A 24,781-nucleotide genomic window follows, 5' to 3' on the forward strand; every position below is an offset into this window, starting at 1 on the left:
TTATCAAGTTTCAGTGTGAAGCTGTCAAGATCTTCTGATTACCCCACAGTTTGATTCACTCTGGCTCTTGCAAATTTAGGTTCATTAAAATGTTTTTAGGTGCCCAGAAGAGTAGGTGTGCCATATGTGACTTTGGAAGGTTCGTATGCTAAGTAATAGTCAATGGATAGGTAAGTAGGATGAGGAATGAAATTGTTACTTAAGTATAAATTCAGAAAATATTTATTTTGAACAAATATTCAATTTGAAAATAATTTTTGAAACAAGGTATTACTAGTAGGGGCCCATAATCATTACTTTGCTTAATAGGGAACAATTCAGGTTAATTTTTTTTAAACTATAATTATGAAAGTGACTTAGATTTTGAGAAATAGCCTTCTTAATGCTGCATAAATGCAAAATGCTATAGTATTTTCATACAAAGGAGTATGAAGTTTCTATTAAGAAATGATTTTTCTAATGAGATTTAATGTACATGATTTTTGCATTTAAACATTTTTCTTGTTCTTAGGGCAAATACAAGCTAGTTAGCTTAAATTTTATTAATAAGAAATTAATCATAAGAGAAAAACATTTTAGTAGCTGAAAATACATACTTAAAAATTTTCTTGTGCCTATTACTATTAAGATTCCTTGTGGTATATCTGGGATGGCTTTTATACATATTAGGTTCCTGTGAAAATTTCAGTGATGGCCACTTAGTTTATATGTGTTTTTGTATTTCTTTCTGACAGTTTTCCTTCTCTCTCTTAAGGTGTACTTCCCTGTATGTTAGTCACTGCATCTTCTCTTGTTTGCCACACTTGTGCAGAGAAGTGTAATAATTTCCACTACAGCTGTTGATCTTCTATTTAAAAAAAAATCACATGTCCACTGGGAAAGATCAATGTTTAAGCACAAAGGGAAAATGAGAAACCTGATGAAACCTTGAAGTAGATTTAAAAAAAAAAAAAAAAAAAACACATTTCCAGGAGAAGCACCTTAAACAGAAAAGAGAAACAAAGAATACACAAAAATGTGAGCAAATGTTGAATTTAAAAGAGAAACTTAAGGAGCTCCTATGCAAATAATACAAGTGAAACAGTATCACATGCAAAATAAGATGACTTCTTAAGCCCTCACTGCATGCCAAGTGCACAGGAAACTTGGTAGTTAAACTAGGTATGTCCTAGCTAAGAAATTTTAACACTTAACAAAAGTCTAGTGAATTAGAAAGCAAAAAAATAGTTGGTTAGTTAAAAATACCAATTTAACCAATAATGAGCAGTTATAGAACAATAGACAATTTTTTTTCTAGATCTAGGAGAAATAACAAACACACATTTGTCTATCATTAGTTATCAGCAATGAATGTGTTGCTGGAGATTTTATTTTATAAGAGAACATAGTTAACAAAATTTTTGTTTCCCTAAATTATTGTTTTTAATATATTACAGTTTTCAAGCCTTATTTATTTGCCTCTGAACAGGCAATAGATATAATTTTTAAAGTATGGTGAGGTTTACCCAGTTGAAATTATTCTGAAGTATATTTTTAAATAAAAGTGACAGTTTTAAAGTGTTCTGAGGGAGGAAATTAAAGTTGTGAATTTGAATTAAGACAACTAAAAGCTTTGTATGCCATGGGTATAATTCAGGACATCTATGATGATGTCTGTTTTTAAAAGACTTGATGCTAGTTTTAGGTTAGCATATAAAACCACAGGGCTGTTGATCAGTTGAGTACTTGGCAGCTTGTAGATGTTACTGTCATGTAAGTTACACTAAACACAGAATGTGGACCACTGTGGATAAACAACAGGCACAGCCACAAAAGACAGCATCCAAATGCAGACATGCAAGATGCCAACTTGCTTCCCTCCTCTTCCCCAAGTAGCCTTGTAACTAGTGTAGGGAACATCTTTTTACACAGGTTTACAGAGGTTAATTGGGCTGGGATAGTTTAGATCATATTACACATTAATGAAAATGCTGATTTTGAGCTGTCATGACTCTAGTGCTTTTTATATTATGATAATTATTTTAAAACTTGGTCTTCTGTGTTGTTGAAAACATCTTGGCATAAAGCCTGTGTGACCTGATTAAACCTATGAATTGTCAGCTGTGATCTATAGTACTCAAAAGAGGTTGCTGACTGGGCATCACTTAGGAAGTTCTTGATTTAAAAGCAAAATTAGATTGAGACTACTATGCCTAGCACTCTATTGCCATGTCAGTGGCACATTTTTAATACTGTGTTTGGTGTGCTGGTTTAATAGTTTAATGACAGTTGCTTAACAACATTCATTTAATAATAGTATAGATAGTTGCCTTTCTCTTTTGAACTTGCATGATGAAAAAGCCAACTAATCCTATTTATTTTCCAATTTGGGGATATAGCTATGAATTAGTTACTTGATGGGAATTTTACTTCTTTTTCTGACTGTACAGAGACAGAATAATCACCCTTTGATGAGTTTCTTTTATATCCTTGGGAATATTTTCTTTCTTCGAAAGCTCCCAGGTTTTCTCCCTTCCTAAATCAGAGAAGCTTAGATGATTAAAATATTCTAAAATATTAGATGATTAAAATATTGTAAAATCTTTGTAAGATTTCAATCTAGGATAAATTTGAGGAGAGTATTAGAAATTCCAGGATGTATATAAATATTATTTCGAAAGTAATTTTTATACTTACACTTATTGATCAAATGTGAGCAGAGAAGTCTCAGCATAAATTGTAGTGCACTGATGTTGTTTGTTCATTTTCTCAAATAAACAAAATACTCACACTGTTTGTCCTCTGTTTCTCGCTTCTTCTCTCTCTGTCTCTCTTTCCTTGAAGGTCTCAGCATCAGAGGAGCCCAGGAGGAGGACCCTCCCGATCCCCAGCTAATGAGACTGGACAATATGCTTTTGGCAGAAGGGGTTTCAGGTCCTGAGAAAGGTGGGGGATCGGCGGCAGCAGCTGCAGCCGCGGCAGCCTCTGGAGGTTCTTCAGATAACTCTATTGAACACTCAGATTACAGAGCCAAATTGACCCAGATCAGACAAATCTATCACACAGAACTGGAGAAATATGAACAGGTCAGCAGCCGCCACTCTCAGTCCTGCACAAACCCTCTATTGCTCTTCTACTAGACCGTGCTAACCAATTCCGAGGGCCGTGAGGGGTAGGTGCTAACACAAAGAGCAAAAGAAATAAGGGCAAAAATCCACGTGAGTGGTTGGAATCATGAAGTGAAGATCTTTGAGATTTGGGGGATGAAACTAACCCTGCCTTATCCCATCTACTTGGTTTAGTTTTATTCATTCCTCATATCCACATGCTCTACCACACCTGCAGCCATTCCTCCCCTCTGACCTCACCACTTGGTGGTTCTCTGAGCTCTGTAAAATTACACTATGCACTGGCTATATCCATAAGCTTAAACAGTCTTCAGAAGTAAACGCTGCATCATGAACCTTTAGGTTCTATGTCATAAACTCTAAAAGTAATTCTTATGGATTGTGCCAGACTATAGGGAAAGGAGCTAACTTGATAAAGTAAGCAGGTTGTGGCCTGGCTCTTTGAGGATGAGACCTCCCAGCTTAATCATGTGTACACTAGGATTGGGAATACTTGGCATTGTGTGCAAATTCCTGATTACAAAAAGGATTAAAACTCCCATTCTTGGCAATCTCACTAGCTATACTGTATTGAATCTATGATATTCTTGAGTTTAAGCTATATTGTTGTTTAACATACCACCAAAAGATGGTTACAATCTCAACATAACTATAACATCTTTTCAATTACAAAATGATTCCAAATTTTCAAAGGCAATAAAATGTAGGGGGAAATAGTCCCATATTCAATACAAAAGGTAAAATGTTGGTAGTTTATTCTAAACATATTTTAGCTGATAATTTGAAACTAAAATACCATTCAGATTGAGGAATTCTAATTTGACAGAATTCTTATAAGAAATATAATACACAATGACAATTTTAAAACATACAAAAATAAACAGAAGTTATTAGGTTGATCCTGTGAAATTGCCAAGTTTGGGAACAGAAAAAGTTACAAACCAGGCATTGTATGTGCGGCTAATAGTCCCAGCTCCTGGGAAGGCTGAGACAAGGAAAATCACTTGAAGACTAGCCTAGGCAGGATAGTGAGACCCTGTCTCCAAAAAAACAAACAAAAACAACTAACAAAAATAACTATATTGGTAATTTCATAGAGTTCAACTTAAAAGAGATTTCTATGTATCTATCCTCATCTTGCCATTCTTATTTTGTCTACCTCTCTACATTCTTTTCTTTTCTTTTTTTTTTTTGGTGCTAGTCCTAGGGCCTGGGCACTGTTCCTGAGCTTTTTTGTTCAAGGCTAATGCTCTACCACTTGAGCCACAGTTCTATTTCCAGCTTCTTTGTTAATTAATTGGAGATAACACTCGCATGGGCTTTCCTGCCCTGCCCTGGGTAACTTCAAATTGTGATCCTCAGATCTCAGCCTCTTAAGTAGCTAGGATTACAGGCTGAGCCACCTGCACTTTGCTACCTTCACCTTGTTCAGGTGAAATATTTAAAAATAAATCTTAGGCTGGAGATGTGATTTGGTGGTAGAGTTCAAATCCAGTACCACTGAAAGAATAGAAGAAAAGGAACAGAAAAGAAGGCTTTGGACATTGTTTTATTTCAACTTTAACTTTACTATGTATTGTTTCTTAATGTCCATACACTTTAGCATTTTGTATGAGAGAAGGGGATGTCCTGTTGAGTGTTTCAAATTTTTTGTTTTGTTTCATGTGTGTTGTTACTGAGGTTTGAACTCAGGGTTTCACTTTTGCAAGGCAGGCACTCTAATGCTTGACCCATACCTCTAATCCTTTATGTTCTGATGGGATCAAGTCTTTGCCTAGGCCAGCCTGAACCATGATCTTCCTATGTAAGCTTCACATCACAGCTAGGATGACATTACCCAGCCTTTCTATTTAGATAGGGTCTCATGAGCTTTTTTGTGGGCCTGACCTAGAACTTCCATCTTCTCAGTCTTAGCCTCTCAAGTAGATAAGAGTATGGTTGTGAGGCACTGGCATCTGGCTGAGTATTTTTGTTGCTATTGTTCTTGTTTTAAACTTAATTTTTAAAAAATTTTTATTGTGAAAATACTGTACAGAGGGGTTACAATTACATGGGCAAGATAATGAGTACATTTCTTATCAAACATTGTAGCCTCCTCCTTTGTTTCCCCTTCCCATCCCTTCCCCCCTTCCCCCCCCACCCCTAAACTTAATTTTTTTAAGAGCAATTGGAGTTGACAGCAATATTAAGAGGAAAGTAAAAAGATATCACATATACTTCCTACCGCCACATTATTCCCATTATCAACATTCTCTACCTGAACTATAATACATTTGTTGAAGTCAGTAAATATTGATACTGCATACCCAGTCTGTAGTTTATATTATTAGGATTCACTTTGGGTTTTGTATACAGTATTTGCACTGTCCTAAAGATCCTAGGTACTATTCATCTATCATCTGCCTTTAAAAAAAATGTCTGCCTTTACTATTTTGACTTCAGTGTAAAGTGAGGGTCCTATTGAGGTGAGTTAATTTTTTTTTTTTAGTAGTACTGGGTCCATCCCTCCCCCCCATCTTTCTTTTTCCTCTTCCCCTTTCCATTACTCCCTGGCAACTGCTGTTCAGTTTTAATACTGATTTTTCTTTTTAAGTTCCTGAACAGTTTCAGTTGTACAGCTTTTTTTCCCTTTTTGTCTTTATATAATGGGGAGGGGGCAGTTAGTGGGACAGTATTGAGATTTGAATTCTGGGCCTGTTACCAGATGCTCTTTCAAATGAGTCACACCTCCATACCTCTTTGCTTTAGTATGTTTTTAGATAAGGTATGCCTTTGTCTTAATGAGACTATGATTTTGCCTTAATGAGACTATGATTTTTCTACCTCCACCTCCCAAAGAGCTGTGATTATAGGCATGCACTTCCACACCTGGATTTTTAAGTTATGGTCTTGCTAACTTTTCCCCCAAGTAACTTCTAATTGTAATCCTTCAAAATCAGCCTTCTCTGTAGTGTAGGTTATAGTGCCACCATATCCTCTCTGCCCCAATGCCTTTCCTAATATTCTGAATATGATGGTATTAAAGAAATGTTGGATTTTATCCCAGGGCTAAACATGTTTTCAGGGAGGGTAGAAAGATTTATGTAGTACTATATCAAGTACAATGTAAATTGATTTAAAATATTTTTTCTAAGTAGGATTTCTGGGATTCTGTGTCTCATTTATAGTAATAAATGTACGGATAAGAATTTTGGAAAAATTATGCTTGTGTGTATGAAAAAAATCCAACTTTCTGATTTGACATATGAATAATTGAGAATAAAGAAAATAAGTCATGGTTGAAAAAGTTGCCCTGAGCATAAACAGTAGAAAATGGTTCTAATTTGTAGTATAATTCTAATTGCATAGTTTATGTTAAATAGATCTGTAAATGCTGCAAGTTATCCTGCATGGAAGGATGTATGTTGGAGGCTAAATGATCTCCATTTTGGACTTGAAGAACTAAAGTGGTTCCTAACTACCTTACCATAGTATTCTATTCCTTCATTCCTGCTTTTAATGTTTGTTTGTTGGGTGCTGGTACTGAGTGGAACTTGAACTTGGAGCCTTAAGCTCTCATGGCTTTTCTTGCTGGCAGTCCACTTCTTGAGCCCCACTTCCTTTCCAGCCTTTTCTTGTTAATCAGAGATTAAAAGTCCCACTGTCTTTTCTGTTGAGCTGGCTTTGAACTTCAGTCCAACAGATCTTAACCCTTTTTGGAAGCTAGGTGAAATTGGCATCAGTCAAAGGCATGAAATTGAGCCTTGTTGTTTTAGAAAGTCCCTTAAAAATTGGCATGAGAATTTTAATAACAATCAAATCACAAGGATTTTTGTTTGTTGTTTTCTTTTGTTGAGGCATACCACCAGCCATTTTTGCTTTAAGTTATTTTATGTAGGGTCTTGTGAGGTTCTTTGTCAGTCTAGACCTCAGTCCCTCTACGTATGCCCTTCCTACCCATAGTTGGGATGTCAGGCACATGACAGAATGCCTGGCTTTTTCACTGGAGGGTATCACTCACTTTTTGCCTGTTCTGGCTTTGTGCTGCAGTCCCCCCCAGTCTCTGCTTACAAAGTAGTTGGGATTACAGGCCTGCTATTGGTCATTTTGTTTCTTGTTTTGGGGCTTAAAACTGGACACATAGCACTCAATTTTTTCTTTCTTTGTTTTAAATTTGAGAAATAGGATTTTTTTTTTTTTGTCAGTCATGCAGCTTGAACTCTGGACCTGAGCACTATCCCTGAGTTCTTCACCTCAAGGCTAGTGCTCTATCACTTGAGCCACAGCGTCACTTCTGGTTTTCTGGTGGTTAATTGGCGATAAGAGTCTCACAGACTTTCCTGCCATGGCTGGCTTTGAACCATGATCCTCAGATCTCAGCTTCCTGTGTAGCTAGGATTACAGGTGTGAGCCACTGGCACCTGGCCAGAAAAATAGAAAATTTTAAATTATATTCCTTATTTCTAAATATACTCAGCCTAATAATTTAAATGAATATTTCTTTTCTTGTTTTTAACATTTTCAGAAGGAATTCATATATCATATATATATAATATATATTATATGATATCTGTGCAACATTATGAACAAAAATATGGAATATAATGGTTGCTTGGCAGATTCACCAGAATTTTAAATTGTACATATTTTCCTGTAGGTTCTGTTGTTTTAGACGAGTCTTTAGATCTAGCTTTTATAGCTCTTCTGTCCATAATTCTAAGTTATTATGATCAGTGATTTTTCCCCCCAAAGGACTTTTCCTTTCAATTCTGGAGGGCACAAGAACATATAGACCTTTCAGAGGTATGCATAAACTTTACTAGAAAGGTTAAACAGAGTTAAGTGAATGCAGTGGTGGGATTCTAAAATAGATAGCATTGTGATTTCTATTTTATAGATGAGAAAATGAGGCTTGTGGAGGTCAAATGATTTGTCCAGTGTCACACGTTAGTTAGTACCAGACTTAGAAATCCATTTCTGACAATATGCCATCCTTGCTTATTGAATTATGTTGCTATCCAAGCAGAACAGGAAAATAATGCAGGTATATTGTGGTTTCCTCGGATTTGTCCATGTGGGATTATATTTGAAATGGGAGTAGAGCAGATGGAAAAACAACTGTTTCAGTGATTTTCTAAAAATTATTTTCTTCCTTAAAAGAATCACAGATACTCTGAATGACAGAAAGCTTATCAGTGAATAGGAAGAACATATATGTTAAAAACAGGCTTTGTTAGAAAATTATGTTGAGTCTTACTAAAAGAAATAAACTACATTGGAATCTGGAAGTTATTCACTATACTGTGTTTTGTAATGAAGCTATAATGAAAATATATCTGAAGCCTGTTTAGATTTAGATTGCCATAAAATTAACAAACACCACCACTGCAGTAAATTATTATATAAACACAACCACATTTACAAAGCTAAGCAGATTAGAGCAGTTTGAACAAAGTGAAATCCAAGCTTCAAGGCTCAGTGTGTGTGTGTGTGTGTGTGTGTGTGTGTGTGTGTGTGTGTGTGTGTGTGTGTGTGTGTGTGTGTGTGTGTGTGTGTAAATGTTTTTAGGTATGTATTTCTATTACATAGGCTCAGATCTAATGATTCTTGATTTCAATTATAAATGCTTTTGAGATATTAGGTATTGAATATATATAAATATATGTGTATATTTATATGCAAATAGATGTGTATATGTATATATATAAATATATATTCAAATAAAGTTACTGAATATTACTATCACCCCATAAAGGAAATAAAACTACTATATTTTTGTGTTGTTCATTCTAACACTTAGCAGGGCTATGACAATTTTCCAAGACTTGCAGTGGAACTCTCTTGTGATACTTTATGTTAAATGCTTGTTTCTCTCTAGATTTGAGATAAACCTGACCACTTCTCTGTTTTCTTGTTGATTAGATACATGTTTGGAAAATGACCTTACTGTACCTTTTAAGTATGTTCAAGGCCCAACATTTAGAATATGTGAATTCCAGTAAACCTAAGAAGCCTTGTTTTTGTTTCTGTTTTTGTTTTGTTTTGATTTAAGGAATTGAAGGCCTCTAGTTTAGCTGGTCTGTCTTTGTTCTTCCTTTCCACCAAAAGGAAATGCACTGTTTTATGCAAATAAGATTTGATCTCAACATTTGTTCTCAGTTAAAAAGGAAAAGACATACCATGCTCCATGCACCTCTCCCACTTTGTACCAGAAGAAATTCTTGTATACAGGCAAATTCATGTTATAATTTACAGCTGCTATAATAGAGATGACACATTGAAAGCTATCTACTATAATTATATTGAAATACATTTTTCCTAAAGGCAAAAGTATTGTAAAGGTCTCAACTCTTTCCAAGCATCTAGGAACATGCTCTCTGAGTTCACATATGTCTTTTGAATTCATCTCAGACGTACACAGTGAGTGTGCCCAAGACCAATCAGGTACCATTTAGCAGGAACAAAAGACTGCAAAGCATTTAAAACTTGGAGACTACTGGAAATAGTAGGAGAATGGAAAAAAATCACTGCAGTATTAAACTATTGTAAAGACATGTCCTTGTTCTTTTAGAAAATATATACATTATATGCATTACATTATATGCAAAGGCAAAATTGCCCTTACTTATAAAGGTATTTTATTTTACCAGATTAAAAAGTACTGATGTGGGGCTGGGAAGGTGGCTCAGTGGTAGAGTGCTTGCCTTGCATGCTTGAGGCCCTGGGTTCGATTCCTCAGCACCACATAAGCAGAAAAAGCCAGAAGTGGTGCTGTGGCTCAAGTGGTAGAGTGCTAGCCTTGAGCTGAAGAGCTGAGGGACATCGCCCAGGCCCAGAGCTCAGGCCCCATGACTGGCCCAAAAAAAAAAAAAAAAAAAAAAAAAAGTACTGATGTTATTGTATTAGAGGTTGTACTTGATTCCATTTTGTTATTCTTTTTTTTTGTAATGGTCCTGATGCTTGAACTTAGGGCCTGGGCACTGTCCCTAAGCTTCCTTTGCTAGAACTTTACCACTTGAACCACAGCTCTACTTCCAGCTTTTTTCTGAGTAGTTTATTGGAGATAAGAGTCTCACAAAGTCTTTCCTGCCCAGACTGGCTTTGAACTGTGATCCTCAGATCTTAAGCCTCCTAAGTAGCTAGGATTACAGATGTGAGCTACCAGCACTCAGCTATTCTTTATTTTTGAATAGTGGTACTGGTGTTTGAATTTAGGGCCTGTACTTGCTACAGGCACTCTACCACTTAAGTCATACTTTCAGCCCTTTGTTTTAGTTATTTTTTCATATAGGGTCTCACATTTATACCAGGCTAGCCTGGACTATGATCTTCCTGTTTATGTTGGGGTCATAGGCACCACACCCGACTTTCGTTTGTTGAGCTGGCGGGGTCAGGGGCTGGAGGTGGGGTGTCTTGCTAACTTTTGCCTAGGTAGGCCTTGAACCAAGACCTTTCAAATCTTAATCTCCTTAGTAGCCATGATTACAGGAGTTGAGTCATCACACTTGGCTTCAATTTTACTATTCTTTTTAATAGTTGAGCAGGATAGACACACCCCTTGATGTAAAATTTTATTTCATGTTCCCAAGCAAGGCTTTTTAACTCATTGCTCCAAAAGAAAAATTTTACTTTTCCCCCGTCAGTACTGAAGATTGACCAGGGTCTTGTGCTTTTCTGGCAAATAAACTCTTTTTGCTTTGAGACAAGTTTGTAATAAATTGTACACTCTAGCTTGAACCTGTGATCATCCTACCTCCCCAGTAACTGAGATTATAGGTATGCACAATCACATCAAGTTGAACTTTATTTGTTGGTCTTCATGCCAAAGGTTCTTTTTGGCTGGAAGGAGTTTTTGAATAGTTCTTTTTTCCCCATTGTTAGTAGTTGATTGGTTTTACTAATTTTATATATGGTCACAGACTTCAGCATAAAATGAATTGTTTTATATTTGAATACTCTTCTTTTTTTATTGTGAAAATACGAATACTCATTTTCAACTTTTTTGTAAGCAGTGTTGTTGTGCAGATATTGATAGGACAGAACTATCTTAGGTAATTAGGGACTTGCTTATAGACGTGACACACAAGTGCGGATTTTTATAAATGTTTATTTTCATGGTCTGGTCAATAACAACTTCCATTTGTTGAGTATTAATTATATTCCCAATTTTGTACAAAGAATTTACATACATTATATAATGTAATCCATGCATAATGTTTATGAGATAGGTCTTTAAACCATGTAATTACAGAAGAAATTTGAGATGCAATAAGTATTTCATCTTTTGGCTGTTCCTTAAGCATATTGCTCTCACTCCAGTTGGCTTACACAAAATCTAAATGTTGACTTTTGTCCCCAAATGACAATTTTTTAAATTTCATGAGCATTCAATAAATATATAATCTATTGTAATGAACTAGTATTACTTGCTATGTCATAAACATCTATAAAATGGTTACAAGTGCAGAGTTGAAGGGCATCTCATTTTTTGTTTGGAGTATCAACATGTTTCTTAGGTGGCCTCAAACTTCTGAGTGATCCTCCTGCCCAGCGTCCTTAGTAGTTGGGATATGTGCATCATGCACTTGGCTGGGTTGGTGTGTGTGTGTGTGTGTGTGTGTGTGTGTGTGTTTGTGTGTGTGTGTGTGTGTGTGTGTGTGTGTGTGTGTGTGTACTGGCTGTGTGTGTGTACCGGCTGTGTGTGTGTACTGGCTGTGTGTGTGTACCGGCTGTGTGTGCGTGTTCTGTGTGTGTGTGTACTGGTACTGGAGCTTGAACTCAGGGCTTGGGTTCTATCATGAGCTTTTGTGCTCAAGGGTAGTACTAGTACTCTACCACTAGAGCCACAGCTCCACTTCCATGTTTTTGGCTGTAACTGGAGATAAGGGTTTCACAGACTTTCTTGCTGGGGCTAGCTTCAAACTACGATCCTCAGATATGAGCCTCCTAAGTAACTAGTGTTACAGGTATGAGCCACTGGCGCCCAGCTGGCATCTGCTTTTAAAAGAGATTTATTCTTGCTGTCAAAGTAGTTATTAGGATCTGCTGTCTGAAATCAGCTTCTCTGGATAGGTATAGTGGCCAATTAAGTTTTTATAATTGGTTGCTGAACTCTTAAAGTTTCCTCTGCTATCTGTGTTTGCCCACTATCTGACTGTGCAATTTCACATTCAGTTGTATGAACTTAAAGACAAGAAAAAGGTTGAGTTTTGAATCTACAACTGTTAAGAATAGCTATCATCAAGAATAAAGAAAACATTAGTTTTGTGTGTTAAACAAATGTGTATGGATATGGAGGAGACAAGATTTACTAGCTAGAAACATGATTGTACATTACCTAGAGTCAGAGTATTTAAGTCCTCATTATTACTTGTTTTTTGATTGCTTTAAAGGAAAAGAGTAAATAGCAAGGATAAAGACTAAGCTGAAAATATTTTTTGTTAGATGAAGGCTAAATTATTTTTATTGAAATGTATGCTTTAAAAGACTCAGACACCAAATCCATTCTAGTTTATAACAGTTTTTTTTTTTTTTTGGTTAGTGGTGGGGCCTACACTCTGGGCCTGGGCACTTTACCTCAGCTCTTCAGGTCAAGGCTAGCGCTCTACCACTTGACCCACAGCACCACTTCTGGCCTTTTCTCTTTATGTGGTGACGAGGAATCAAACCCAGGTCCTCATACATGTGAGGCAACCATTCTACCATTCAGCCACCTTCCTAGCCCAAAAGCAAAATTTTTATTTCCCAAATATTCCAGTTACCAAGGTGTATCTGAATTGATGTCATAAACATTAACCAAAAAGTTCTTAACTGACACTTATAATTGGAAAAACAAAAAGAAAATGAAAAAGTCTTCAAATATCTATATTAATAATATATCTTCTAGGATATTATGACAGCATTATTTAATAATGCTGTTTTATAGGTATAAAGTAAGCATTCTAAATGACTTTGGTGTTAATATCTTTTTGCACACCCCTTTCATACAACAATGCAATCATTGGATCACTTTTTTTACTGTGTTTATATTTTCAAAAATGTGTACCTTGCAAAGAGTAGGAGAGGCAGTGCTATGCCCTGCTCTGAAACTGGGACAGATGATGCTATAAAAGAGTCTGTAATTTACTTTCAATGGTATAAAGGGGGAAAAAATCACTTTGCCTAAAGTGTATGTTTCTTTCTTAAGGGTGTACCGGATTTTAATTATCTTAATATAAATACTTAACGAATTTTACTTAGAGTAATGAGCTAAAGTACGCACTACATAAATGAGATGTTCTAATTAATCATGTATGAACTACTGGTTTAAAGAAAAGCCATGTGAATTCTGTGAATGTTGGGCTATTGCCAAATTGCTAATCAGAATTTGCATTCATAGATGGCTTCACTTAATAAGTTGTGAGACATTCAGCAAATGTTTTAGGAAATTATGAGTTTTTAGATGCAGAAACATTTTTGCTTTTTAAAATTTTATTTGCTATTTATTTATTTATTTATTTATCTATTTATTATACTGGTCATGGGTCCTGAACTCAGGGCCTGGATGCTGTTTCTGAGCTTTTTCACTAAAGGCTGGTACTCTGCCACTTGAGTCACACTACCACTTTCAGAAAGCTTTTTGGTGGTTAATTGGAAATCAGGATCTCACATACTGTCCTATCTGGGCTGGCTTTGAACTGTGATCCTAAGATCTCAACCTTCTGAGTAACTAGGATTACAAGTATGAGCTACCAGTGCCCAGCTTTTGCCTTTAAGCCTTTTTTTTTTTTTTTTTGCCAGCCCTGGGGCTTGAACTCAGGGCCTGGGCACTGTCCTTGAGCTTCTTTTGTACAAGGATAGCACTGTACCACTTAAGCCACAGCACCATTTCTGGGTTTTTGTTTGTTTGTTTGTTTTTATTTTGGGTCTGAACTCTGGGCCTGGGCATTGTCCCTCAGCTCTTCAGCTCAAGGCTAGTGCTCTGCCACTTGAGCCACAGCACCATTTCTGGCTTTTTTCTTTTTGCTTATGTGGTGCTGAGGAATCGAACCCAGGGCCTTATGCATGCAAGGCAAGCACTCTACCACTGAGCCACCTTCCAAGCCTGCCACTTCTGGGTTTTTTATGTGGTACTGAGGAATTGAACTCAGGACTTTGTGCACTAAGCCACATTCCCAGCCTTAAGCCTTTTTTCTTATATGAGTCTTTGGCTACTTCTTAGGAATCATAGATACACATCCATTCTAAGGTAAAATTCAGCCTGACAGAAACTACTAGTTAACATATCAGGTATGATTCACATACATACCTGAATTATTTACAAAGGCATAGTCAGTCCTTGCCTTATATACATGTTACCATAATGTATGATTGGATTTATAGATTGGCATAGTAATGTATGCAAATTAGGAAAGCTTTAATCCTCAAAACAATTCTCATACTTTTTGATCATAGGAGTTTGAATCTTTTTTTTTTTTTTTTTTTTTTTTGTCGGTCGTGGGGCTTGAACTCTGGGCTTGGGCGCTATCCCCCAGCTCTTCAGCTCAAGGCGAGCGCGCTACCGCTTGAGCCACAGCGCCACTTCCAGTTTTTTAGTGGTTTATTGGAGATAAGAGTCTCACGGACTTTCCTGCCCAGGCTGGCTTTGAACTGTGATCCTCAGATCTCAGCACCCTTGAGTAGCAAGGATTACAGGCATGAGCCCAGCAAGGGTGCCCAGCAAGGAGTTTGAATCTTAAAAATTATTAAAGACTGCTCCTTCATGGGTCATGTATCAGTATTTATTATAATTATATTTATAAAGTATTATTGACGTAAAACAATAGTTAGCTTTTATATGTTAACTGAGTTAACTTTAAAAAGTTTTACAAAAAATCCTTAAGATTTAGTGGTATTGCTTTTCCATTTCTGCTCTCTAACCTTGAACATGATAGAAGTCAGCATGATTCTCATATCTACTTTAGCTGTCAGTTTGTTGTCATCCTGTTCAAGTGTGTGAGCAACACCTGGCCTCACATAGATATGTCATTGTAAAAGAGAGGATTGTAATAATAGTCTTTTCCAGTATTGTGTATATTCCTTTTGAGAATATTCCAAAATTTCACAAGTTGAAAGTTATAATTAATATTTTGTATTTTAAAAAAAATCCAGTAGTCTAGTTTGCACTTTGACTAGATCTTGAGTCTTTGCCTGCTTTTTCTCCTTGTTCTCTATCTTTATCTTTTTCTTTTCTCTGCTCTGGCTAATACAGTCTCATAGACTTTTCTGTCTGGGCTTTAAACCACAATCCTCAGATCTCAGCCTCTAGGATCATCCATGTGCACCTTTAGTGCCTGGCCCTTCATGTGCTTTTATAACATGATATATTTATCATTTCAAACATATTCATTCACTGAATTTTACATTTCTTCCAAATGTTTATACATTGCAGTATACAGGATCAAAATATAGTTGTTAATATCAACACTGAACCAGAAATCTACAGGGAAACTGTCAAGCTCACAGTATGATACAAGTTTTCCAAAATTGTAATTTCCACTTGAAAACTCAAAATTTTATTATTGGCACAAGTTCTGTCAGCTGCTTTCTTCTACATAACAGGCTCATTTGGATCATTTTGAGAAAACATCTGCCAAATACTCAACTCCTAATCATAGATCATCAATTTTGTTTTCAAGTAAAAGGATATTCTGTGAAAAAAATGACTGCAGCTCAGAATTTAACCATACAAATGTTTTTCTTCAGGCAATATCCCTTTCTTATGTAGTGTAAAAACTTTTTATGTGCTTCTTGTTTTGTCACACAGAATTTTAAAGGGTTAAGATGTAAGTTGGGTACTGGTGGCTCATCTGTAATCCTGGCTACTCAGGAGGCTGAGAATTGGGAGGATCTTGATTCAAAGACAGCCCCAATAGGAAAGTCCATGAGACTTAATCTCTACATAAATGATAAAAAGCCAGGCTTAGGTGTTGCTCAAGTAACAGTGTCAACTATAAGTAAGTAAACCAAGCAAGTACAAGGTCTTTGAGATAAAAATTCAGTGCCCACAAAAAAAAAGTAAAAAAAAAATTAAAAAGTGTTGACATAGAATGAAATAAGGCATAATTTCTTTTTTAAAAATTATTTTTGGCAGTACTAGGGCTTAAACTTAGCTTCCTACTTGCTAGGTAAGTGTTATATGACCTGGGCCATGCCCTTTTCACTTTAGTTTTATTTTTCAGATAGGACCTCACACTTTTATGGCTGGGCCAGGTCAGGCTACAATCTTCCTCTGTATCTGTGATTACAGGCATGAACTCCTGGCTTGTTTGTTGAGATGGAAATTTCAATATCATTTTGTCTATAATGATCTCAAAGCACACTCCTCTCAATCTCTGCTTTCTTAGTACCTAGGATTATAGGCATGAGCCATTATTGTTTGCCATAATGAATTTCTAATAGTCTCAAAGTGAAAGTAGCCTGTGTGTTTAAGTGAATGTATGTATGTGAATGTATTGGAATCCCAAAGATTACCTACTATAGTGTTTACCAAAATGTTTTCTTACCTATTTGTCCACATAGTACTATTATCCAACATGTAGTTAATGAACCCTTGAAGTCATTCTATTCTGAATTGAAGTGTACTCTAACTTAAAATACATAGTGAATTTGAAAGCATACAAAAAGAATGCAAGGACTGGAGACAAGATTCAAGCTATAGACTACCTGCATAGCAAGTAAAACTTTGAGTTCAAGCTTCAGTACCACCAGAAAAATAAAAGTGAAATACCTTGCTGGGTGCCGGTGGCTCACGCCTATAATCCTAGCTACTCAGCAGGCTGAGATCTGAGGATTGTGGTGGTTCAAATCCAGCCCGAGCAAGAATCTCTTTGAGACTCTTACCTCCAGTAAGCCACTAGAAAACCAGAAGTGGCACTGTGGCTCAAGTGGTAGAGCACTCATCTTGAGCTGAAGAGTGCAGGGACAGCGCTCAAGCCCAAAGTTCAAGCCCCACAACCAACAACAACAACAAAAAAGCGAAATACCTTAATAACATTTTTCTAAATTCTTATTTTATTGTAAAGATGCTGGACAGAGGGTTTACAGTTACATAAGTAAGGTAGTGAGTACATTTCTTGTCAAGCATTTTACACCCACACTTTTAACATTGATTCTGTTTTTCATGCATGAGGTTAAATAAAATATATTATTAAAATTAGTTTCATTTCATTGTGTGTGTGTATGTGCGTGTGTGCACACATGCATGTGCATTGTAGGCCCTGAACTCAGGGTCTGAAGGCTAAGGTTGTGTCAAATAATGTTTTATAAAAACATCATTTTAGTCACAGGTGAAGAAAAATTATCCATGTATCTTTTGGCCAGGTGACCACTTGTTTTCAACTTTGCATAAGGTAGTCTACATTGCTTAGGTAGTAAGGAAAATGTATACTTAAATTTTTTTTTTTTCAAGATAGAAGAACTTAGCCTACCTACTTGGGAGGCTGAGACCTGAAGGATAGTGATTTGAGGTCAGCCTAGACAAAATCATTGTGAGAGCCATTCTTAACTAATAGCTGGGCCCAGTGATATACATATGTCATCCCAGAATTGCAAGAAGTGAAAATAGGAGGATTGCAGAAAGGGCTGAAGGTGTGAATCCACAGTAGAGTACAAGGCTTGAGTTCAAACCCCATTATCATTACCAACCAAAAAAAGAAGAACTTAGGTTTTCAAATGACAACTCCTTAATATTTTCCGATGTTATAGCCTCATTATTAACTTATTTTGATTTTATTTATAGATTAGGTATCTGAAAAGAATACTATACAAACTGCAGATTCACCGCCTTAGAAATATATATTTGTACACAGTAAGATTTCAGGGCATTATGGACCTCCTAATTTTTTTTTTCTTTGTCGGTTGTGGGGCTTGAACTCTGGACCTGGCGCTGTCCCTCAGCTCTTCAAGGATAGCACTCTACTATTTGAGCCACAGCATCACTTCTGGTTTTCTGAGTGGTTTGTTACAAATAAGAGTCTCATGGAATTTCTTGCCCGGGCTGGCTTTGAACTGCAATCCTCAGATCTCAGCTTCCTGAGTAGCTAGGATTACAGGTGTGAACTACTGGTGCCTGGCTCCTCCTAAACTTATTAATGGACTAAATTTTAAGAACCATTGACTTGTACTTCTGGAGTAGTGTGTTCATGAATATTAACCGGTTTTACTCTCCTGAAGTACAAAAGTCCAACAATCCACTGATGTTTGTTGGATACCTACTATGTATATTTATTCTTGGATACCTACTATTTTTTTTTTACTCTGAAGAATCTTGTAAACATAGCATAGGCAACTACTCACAAAGAATTTCAAACTAAGATTTAAACCATGTTTTTAAGAACTTTAAGTGGTAAGCAAGAATTATCTTTACCTGAAACTACTTATAGAAAAGCTCTGTAAAAGCTTGAAGTATACCCAGCACATTTGAAAAGTTAGTTGTCTAAGGAGCAGTTAGAAAAGCCATCATGTGCTCTATGTGAACAGTTTACAGGGTATCTGTAGTGAAGTGGACACTGTTATAGCTTCAGAATGTCTTACCTTGGGCATCCATGCAGTAAAACACCAGATGCATTTTTATTCAGGAGTATAGACTGATGCTTTTATTTACCAAGGCATTTCTGAATTTCAGTGTAGGCCTATTTACACAGTATTATTGTAGATCAAAAAGAATCATTGGAAGACACAGTGTCTAAAGATTGTTAGCTAGAAAGCTTGAGTCCAAAAATCTAATTATTTTCTTGCTGCCCTCCCTTAAAATGCTGAAGTGCCCTCCCCTAAAGTGGTGGCTTTTTTCCACAAACTACACTGTACCTCAGTTATGTCAGGTCATTGGAAGCTTTGCATACAAAACCCTATAACCTGGGCTTATTCAGATCTGAACCCCGGGTCTCAGGTGTAACTCAGTGGCTGGACTCAAGATTAGCATGCAAGAGGCCCTGGGTTCTGTCCCTCTGCACCAAACAAACCCTGAATCTCTTATATTATGAAGCCTACAGATGAGAATACTGCCTTTGAAACTAGTGAGGCACTTACTATCTTCCTGTTAGACTCCTTACTGATTGCCTTATCTCACTGAAAACAAAGTTTGTTTCTATTCACTTCTTTCTTTTCTTTCTCTCCCTCCCTTCTTTCCCTCCTTTCTCTTTTTCTGTTTCTATTCTTTTCTTTCCTCCCTCTTTCCCTTCCTCTCTTCCTTCTTTCCTTTTTCCCTTTCTTCCTTCTTTCCTCCCTCTCCTCCCCTTCCTCTTTCCCTCCTTCCTTTTTGGTATTGGAGTTTGAACTCAGGGCCTCACATTTACCCACTTGGTTGCTTGGCTACTTTCTGCTACTTTGTCCCACCTCTACCCATGCTTTTTTCTGGTTATTTTGTAGAGGGAATATCATGGGCTTTTCTGCTGGTGCTGGGTTTTTGTTGTTGTTTGTTTGTTTGTTTGTTTTTTGTCGGTCGTGGGGTTTGAACTCTGGGCTTGGGCACTGTCCCTCAGCTCTTCAGCTCAAGGTGAGCGCTCTACCGCTTGAGCCACAGCGCCTCTTCCAGTTTTCTAGTGGTTTATTGGAGATAAGAATCTCATGGACTTTCCTTGCCCAGGCTGGCTTTGAACCATGATCCTCAGATCTCAGCCTCCTGAGTAGCTAGGATTACAGGCGTGAGCCACCGGCCCCCAGCTTTGGGGCTGGTTTTAAGTAGATATTCTCTTTACATCTCAGTCTCCTTAGTAGCTAGGATTATAGGCATGAGCCATTACCATCCAGTCTTTCTTATTTTTGTGTCCCTTAGCCACTTGAAAGAATTTGTTTTGTATTTCTACAGTCAACATTTGTTAACTAAAGAGAAAAACCACACACACAAAAGAAACTGTTAAAAGCATTGTATTGGAGAGAAGAGAATCTCCCTGTAGCAAAAAGCTTACTTGGGGACTAGAACAGGAAGGGATGAAAAGGGCAGTTGAATGATCTTTTTTATGTCTTAACCATTCATAGTTTGTGCTGCCCTATCTCATTTTACCACCACTATTTCATAAGTGTCTTAATTTTAATCCTTCCCTTCCCAGTATCTAACACCACATTCAATTGCAAGTGAGGTGAAAACTCAGTTGGGTTAATGTTGGCGTGATAATATAGAATGCTAGTTTGCTAAGGAATTTTTTGTTTGTTCTGTTTTTTCCCATTACAGGCATGTAATGAATTCACTACACATGTGATGAATCTTCTCCGAGAACAGAGTAGAACACGTCCCATTTCCCCAAAAGAGATTGAAAGAATGGTGGGCATCATTCATCGAAAATTTAGTTCCATTCAGATGCAGCTCAAACAAAGCACTTGTGAAGCAGTTATGATTTTAAGATCAAGGTTCCTTGATGCCAGGTATGTGAGGCCCTAAATTGATTGCATGGTTTCTCCCTTTTGTTCCGTGTATATTGCTTTCTGGTCAGGTGATCTGAGGGTCTTTTGATGTGGGGTTTGAGGCCACCTCTGCAATGGACAGGTAATCCTCTTTATGGTGCTTGTGCTGTCAGACAGGCTACTCTTGTGTGGGATTGTAGTGCAGGTAGCGACCAATTTAATGATCTAGGAAATGGATAGGATTAATAATTAGAAATACACAACCTTTCCAGTCTAATACTGAAAAATATTTTTAGGCTAATTTTTGAATGAAAAATTACTTTAATAATGATTTGTTTTCTAGGGATTTCTTAATGTTGACATTGCTTGCATATATTATATAAGGATACTTGGTGATACTGATGTTTCTAAGAAAGAATGATATTTTAATTAATACTACTTATTTCAATACCTGAAGCTCTGAGAGGTCAAGTAAACCCTTTATCAGTATCTCCTTAAAAGGGTATCTCTCTTTTGTGTGAAGTTGTCACTGAGTTTCGTAGGAGTTTATTCTAGTAACTTGTTCATAGTAACCTTCTGAGTGACACAAATTTGTCACTGTCCTGTTATAGACTGTCTATATAGAGGTGATTCTTGGGCATTGCTAAAGCTAATGATTTCTCTTCAGTTTTGGAAGGGAGTTTCAATTTTGCTTTTCTTTCTACCCTTAGAATCTGACAGAAGTGAACATTTTCATCTCTCATATTACTTTGCTTTTTTCTCTGTTTCCTTTTATACTACAGCTCTTGTTCATTTTATTTTTATATACCTGGATTACCACAGGGCCCTCTGGAATGCCCTGTCACAGGCTCACTGTCCTTCAGTCTTCCTGTACCCTTCTCAGTAACAGCACTATGATGCCCTGATGCTTTGCTTTAAAACTATGGGATAGCCTGCTTGGGCTGGGTGGGTAATTCAGTGGCAGAGTGTTGGTTTAACATGCACAAGGTCTTAAGTTTGGTCTCTAGCACCAAAGAAACCAAACAACAATGTAGATTTACCATTTTTCCATAATTTACATGCATATTTATTTTTTAAGCTAGCATTTTAAGGTCCTTACAACCTGTACTTACTGGGATTACTTTTTTTGCTGTGAAGATTTTTTAACCTCTCTTCTTCTTGTGTTCATTTGTTTATTTCTGGGATTTGAACCTCATTGTGCATATAAGACAATTCTGTACCACTGAGCTATATCCCAAACCCTTTAAATTTTTTTTTTCTTTTTGAGACAAAGTCTTGCTAAGTTTCCCAAGCCAGCCATAAATTTTTGATCTTCCAACCTCAGTATTACCGAATTTATTTGGGACATACATAGAAGAGTGATAAAAAGGCAATCACATTTTTGCCCTAAAGGGAAGGGGAGAAATTTCTGTAAATGTTTTAGTGTATTTCCTCCTATTTTTTGTTTGGGTTTTGGGGAACAGGCTTTAAAAAATTGCTTTGGTTCAATAAACCTAATTTTGTTTGCTTTAAAATTTTTACTATGAACACATAGGCATTTCATTTAGTTTAAGTATCATGGTATTGGGGATTGAGCTCAGAGCTTTGTGCTTGTTAAGCAAGAGCTCTGCTCTCAGACCTTTAGTTTTAGTTTGTTTTTCAGACAGGGTTTGGTGTTAACTTGGCCTGTGCTGGGTCAGACTGGGATCTTTCTACCTGCCTCTCAAACAGCTGGGATTACAGGTGTGTACTATCACACCCAGCTTATAAACTCTTAACTTAAATATCATTTCAATACTTGAAGTCTATCAAATGGATACATAATAAACTATTTAGCATTAGCTTTTTTAGCATTTATTTTCATTAGTTTTCTTTATAACTGCTTCATTTCCTTTCTGACTTCCACAAATACTTATTTGTGCTGAGGGATGTAGTGTTAAACAAGGTGGGATAATGTACTTGCCCTAGTTGAGCTTACTTGAAGTAAGTACTTACAGTACTATGAAGTACTTATAGTAAGTAAACAAATATACCAAATATATTAAAGTATTTTATTCAGCAGTATAATGAAATGTAGTAGAGTGATAACACTATGAAGAAAAATAAAGGAAAATAGGGAGCGAAGATAGAAGGTAAACAGGTTTTTGTTTAAACTAGTGTTTCTATGAAAATCTTGGTGTATTAATCCTTTTGACTTTTAGAATTATTTCCTAAGGGCAATTTCTCAGAAATGAAAATATTAGATCAAACTTGGAACATTTCTGCTTTCATTTTCTTGAAGTTTTTCATGAATGACTCTTCCTTGCACATACCCTCCCGGCCCCCCTCACCCCCCTGCCTTAGAAAGCCCCAGGTTCTTGAAAGCCTATACACATTTGCATTTCTCCTCATTATAATCAGCTACAAAAATAATTTATCAATAAACTATATAAATAATTATTTTCACCTAACAACTATAGTCCAAGTTAGGGAAGTAGCATCAGAAAACAAAAACAACAACAAAAAACCCCAAAGAACTAGTGTGAAGCTAAAGTGATAGAGTACTTGCCTAACAAGCTAAAGGCCCTGAGTTCAACCCTAGGACTACCAAAAACCCAGAATTTTTTTGTAAGTTGTATGTTAAATTTGATAATGTTAAAAAGCATTATGTAACAAAGATATTAAAAAGTACTTCTAAAAGGTAAGAACCCCTCCCCTCTTGCTGTCTTTATTTCTGCTGGTATTTTTTTCTCCTTCAACATGTATGCTTATTTTTTCTGTAACTGCATTCATTATGTATACATGTAAATGATTTATTTTCCTTCCATAAAGAGAAAGTATGTTAACAGCCTAGAGTGAGCCTAGCCAGAATGAGAGAGCAGCAAATCTTGGAGCGGAGTCCTTCCTCCTGCAGAGACTTCAGTTAGTACAGCCCTGGGACTGCACAAACTGGCCCGAGGCCTTCTAAAGTGTGGCAACCCTGGGAGGGTGAAACAGGAGAGATGCTTAATGGGAATTTTCTACAAGATGTTCTTCTGAGAAATAAATAAATCATAAGGCCATATTCTCTCCTATGCCTTGAAGTGAATGCAGATAGTGTGCTTTGGTTCCACCTGTTTATGCAGTGCCTCTTGGCGAGCCCTCTACACCAAGAAGGCAAGTTGCTCTGCTCTAGGCAAACATGCCTGTTCAGATAGCTGATTTTCCTCCTCATTCTGATTTTCTGAAAGGCCTTGCTTATCTTTGTTGATGATTGTACAATCTGCAGCATGTGCCAGTGTAAAACATTTAAGATTAAACTGGTATAGTTGCTGTTGTTGTAGCTCGGATACAGCCAGAATGTGTGATGAAGTGTTCTGTTCTGCCCATAATTTTGTCCTCTGAAGTTTTTTGATGTTTGCTAATGGTTCCTCTAAGCAAAATCTATGTGAATCCAGCTTCTCTTTGTTTTCCTAGTCTTTCAAATATTCTCATTTCCAAACAAATGTCTTAGGTGCCCTGTGCTCCCCTCTACCCTGGGCCTTCTTCCTGGGTTCTAGATTGTAGTTTGTAACTGGGAGATACAAACTCACTCACTTATGTATGTGAGTTTTCTGGATTAAAGGTGTGGTAAGAATTAGAACAGACAGGTACATATATAAGAATAGCCATTCCTCAGCTTTAAGTTGCTAAGAATGGGAGTCCAGCATAACTAATCCTCCAATGTTTCACAAAAAAAAACCAGAAACCTAGATTTTTATGAGTAGGCTGGGTTATTACTGTGTGTGTAGTCTCAACAAATTATATCTGTGGGTCAGATAATGCTTGTATGTTTGGCAGGTTGAGTATCTATTTTAGACCTTTCTGACACTGTTACTCCTCTATGTGTCTGCTCATTGAAGTGTATCTCTTCAGTGTACCTCCATTTTGAAGCCTTGTCTTTCTATTCAAACTACATATGGTTCCTGAAAATACAAATTGTTCTTATTCTGAAAATACTTATATTTCCTCTTTCCTTACTACCTCCTCCACCCAATTCATCATCAAATCCTATTGATTTTAGTCCCCAAGTATATCTTGAATTTTATCTTCATTCCTTAGGAAACACTGGTTTAACCTGTAGAAACACAGAAATTAGCTATTTCAGGACTGAAACTTGGGATATTTTTATCAGATGTAAATTTTTCTTGCCCCATTGGCTCTCCTTGAATGTTGCATATTTTACCTGCCATGTTAGTGACATTGTGGAAACTGTACACACCTTTACAACTGTAGGCTCTCAAAGTTGAGAACACTGTTACTATTATTTTCTACCAAGTATTAAGAAAATTATGTAATATTTTCTAGTTGTGAAATTTTCTAAAGTGTAATCTGAAAGTTGCTAATTTTCAGGTAGAAAT

General features: G+C 36.6%; 1 protein-coding gene across 10 annotated transcripts in view; it reads left to right on the forward strand.

Annotated features, from left to right (window-relative positions):
* Positions 1 to 24,781, forward strand: part of Pbx3 (PBX homeobox 3) — a 223,286-nt gene that overhangs the window by 168,128 nt on the left and 30,377 nt on the right. For 9 of the 10 annotated variants that reach the window (XM_070013712.1, XM_070013696.1, XM_070013740.1 and 6 more), the window contains 2 exons: positions 2,824 to 3,065; positions 20,275 to 20,465. In XM_070013712.1, coding sequence (XP_069869813.1) covers positions 2,824 to 3,065; positions 20,275 to 20,465 — 433 coding nt within the window. The remainder of the gene's footprint in view (positions 1 to 2,823; positions 3,066 to 20,274; positions 20,466 to 24,781) is intronic. The other variant, XM_070013731.1, reaches the window with a different exon arrangement.

Source organism: Dipodomys merriami, unplaced genomic scaffold, assembly GCF_024711535.1.
Source record: "Dipodomys merriami isolate MVZ:Mamm:240054 unplaced genomic scaffold, mDipMer1.0.p SCAF_11, whole genome shotgun sequence".
In the NCBI taxonomy this organism is placed as follows: Eukaryota; Metazoa; Chordata; class Mammalia; order Rodentia; family Heteromyidae; genus Dipodomys; species Dipodomys merriami.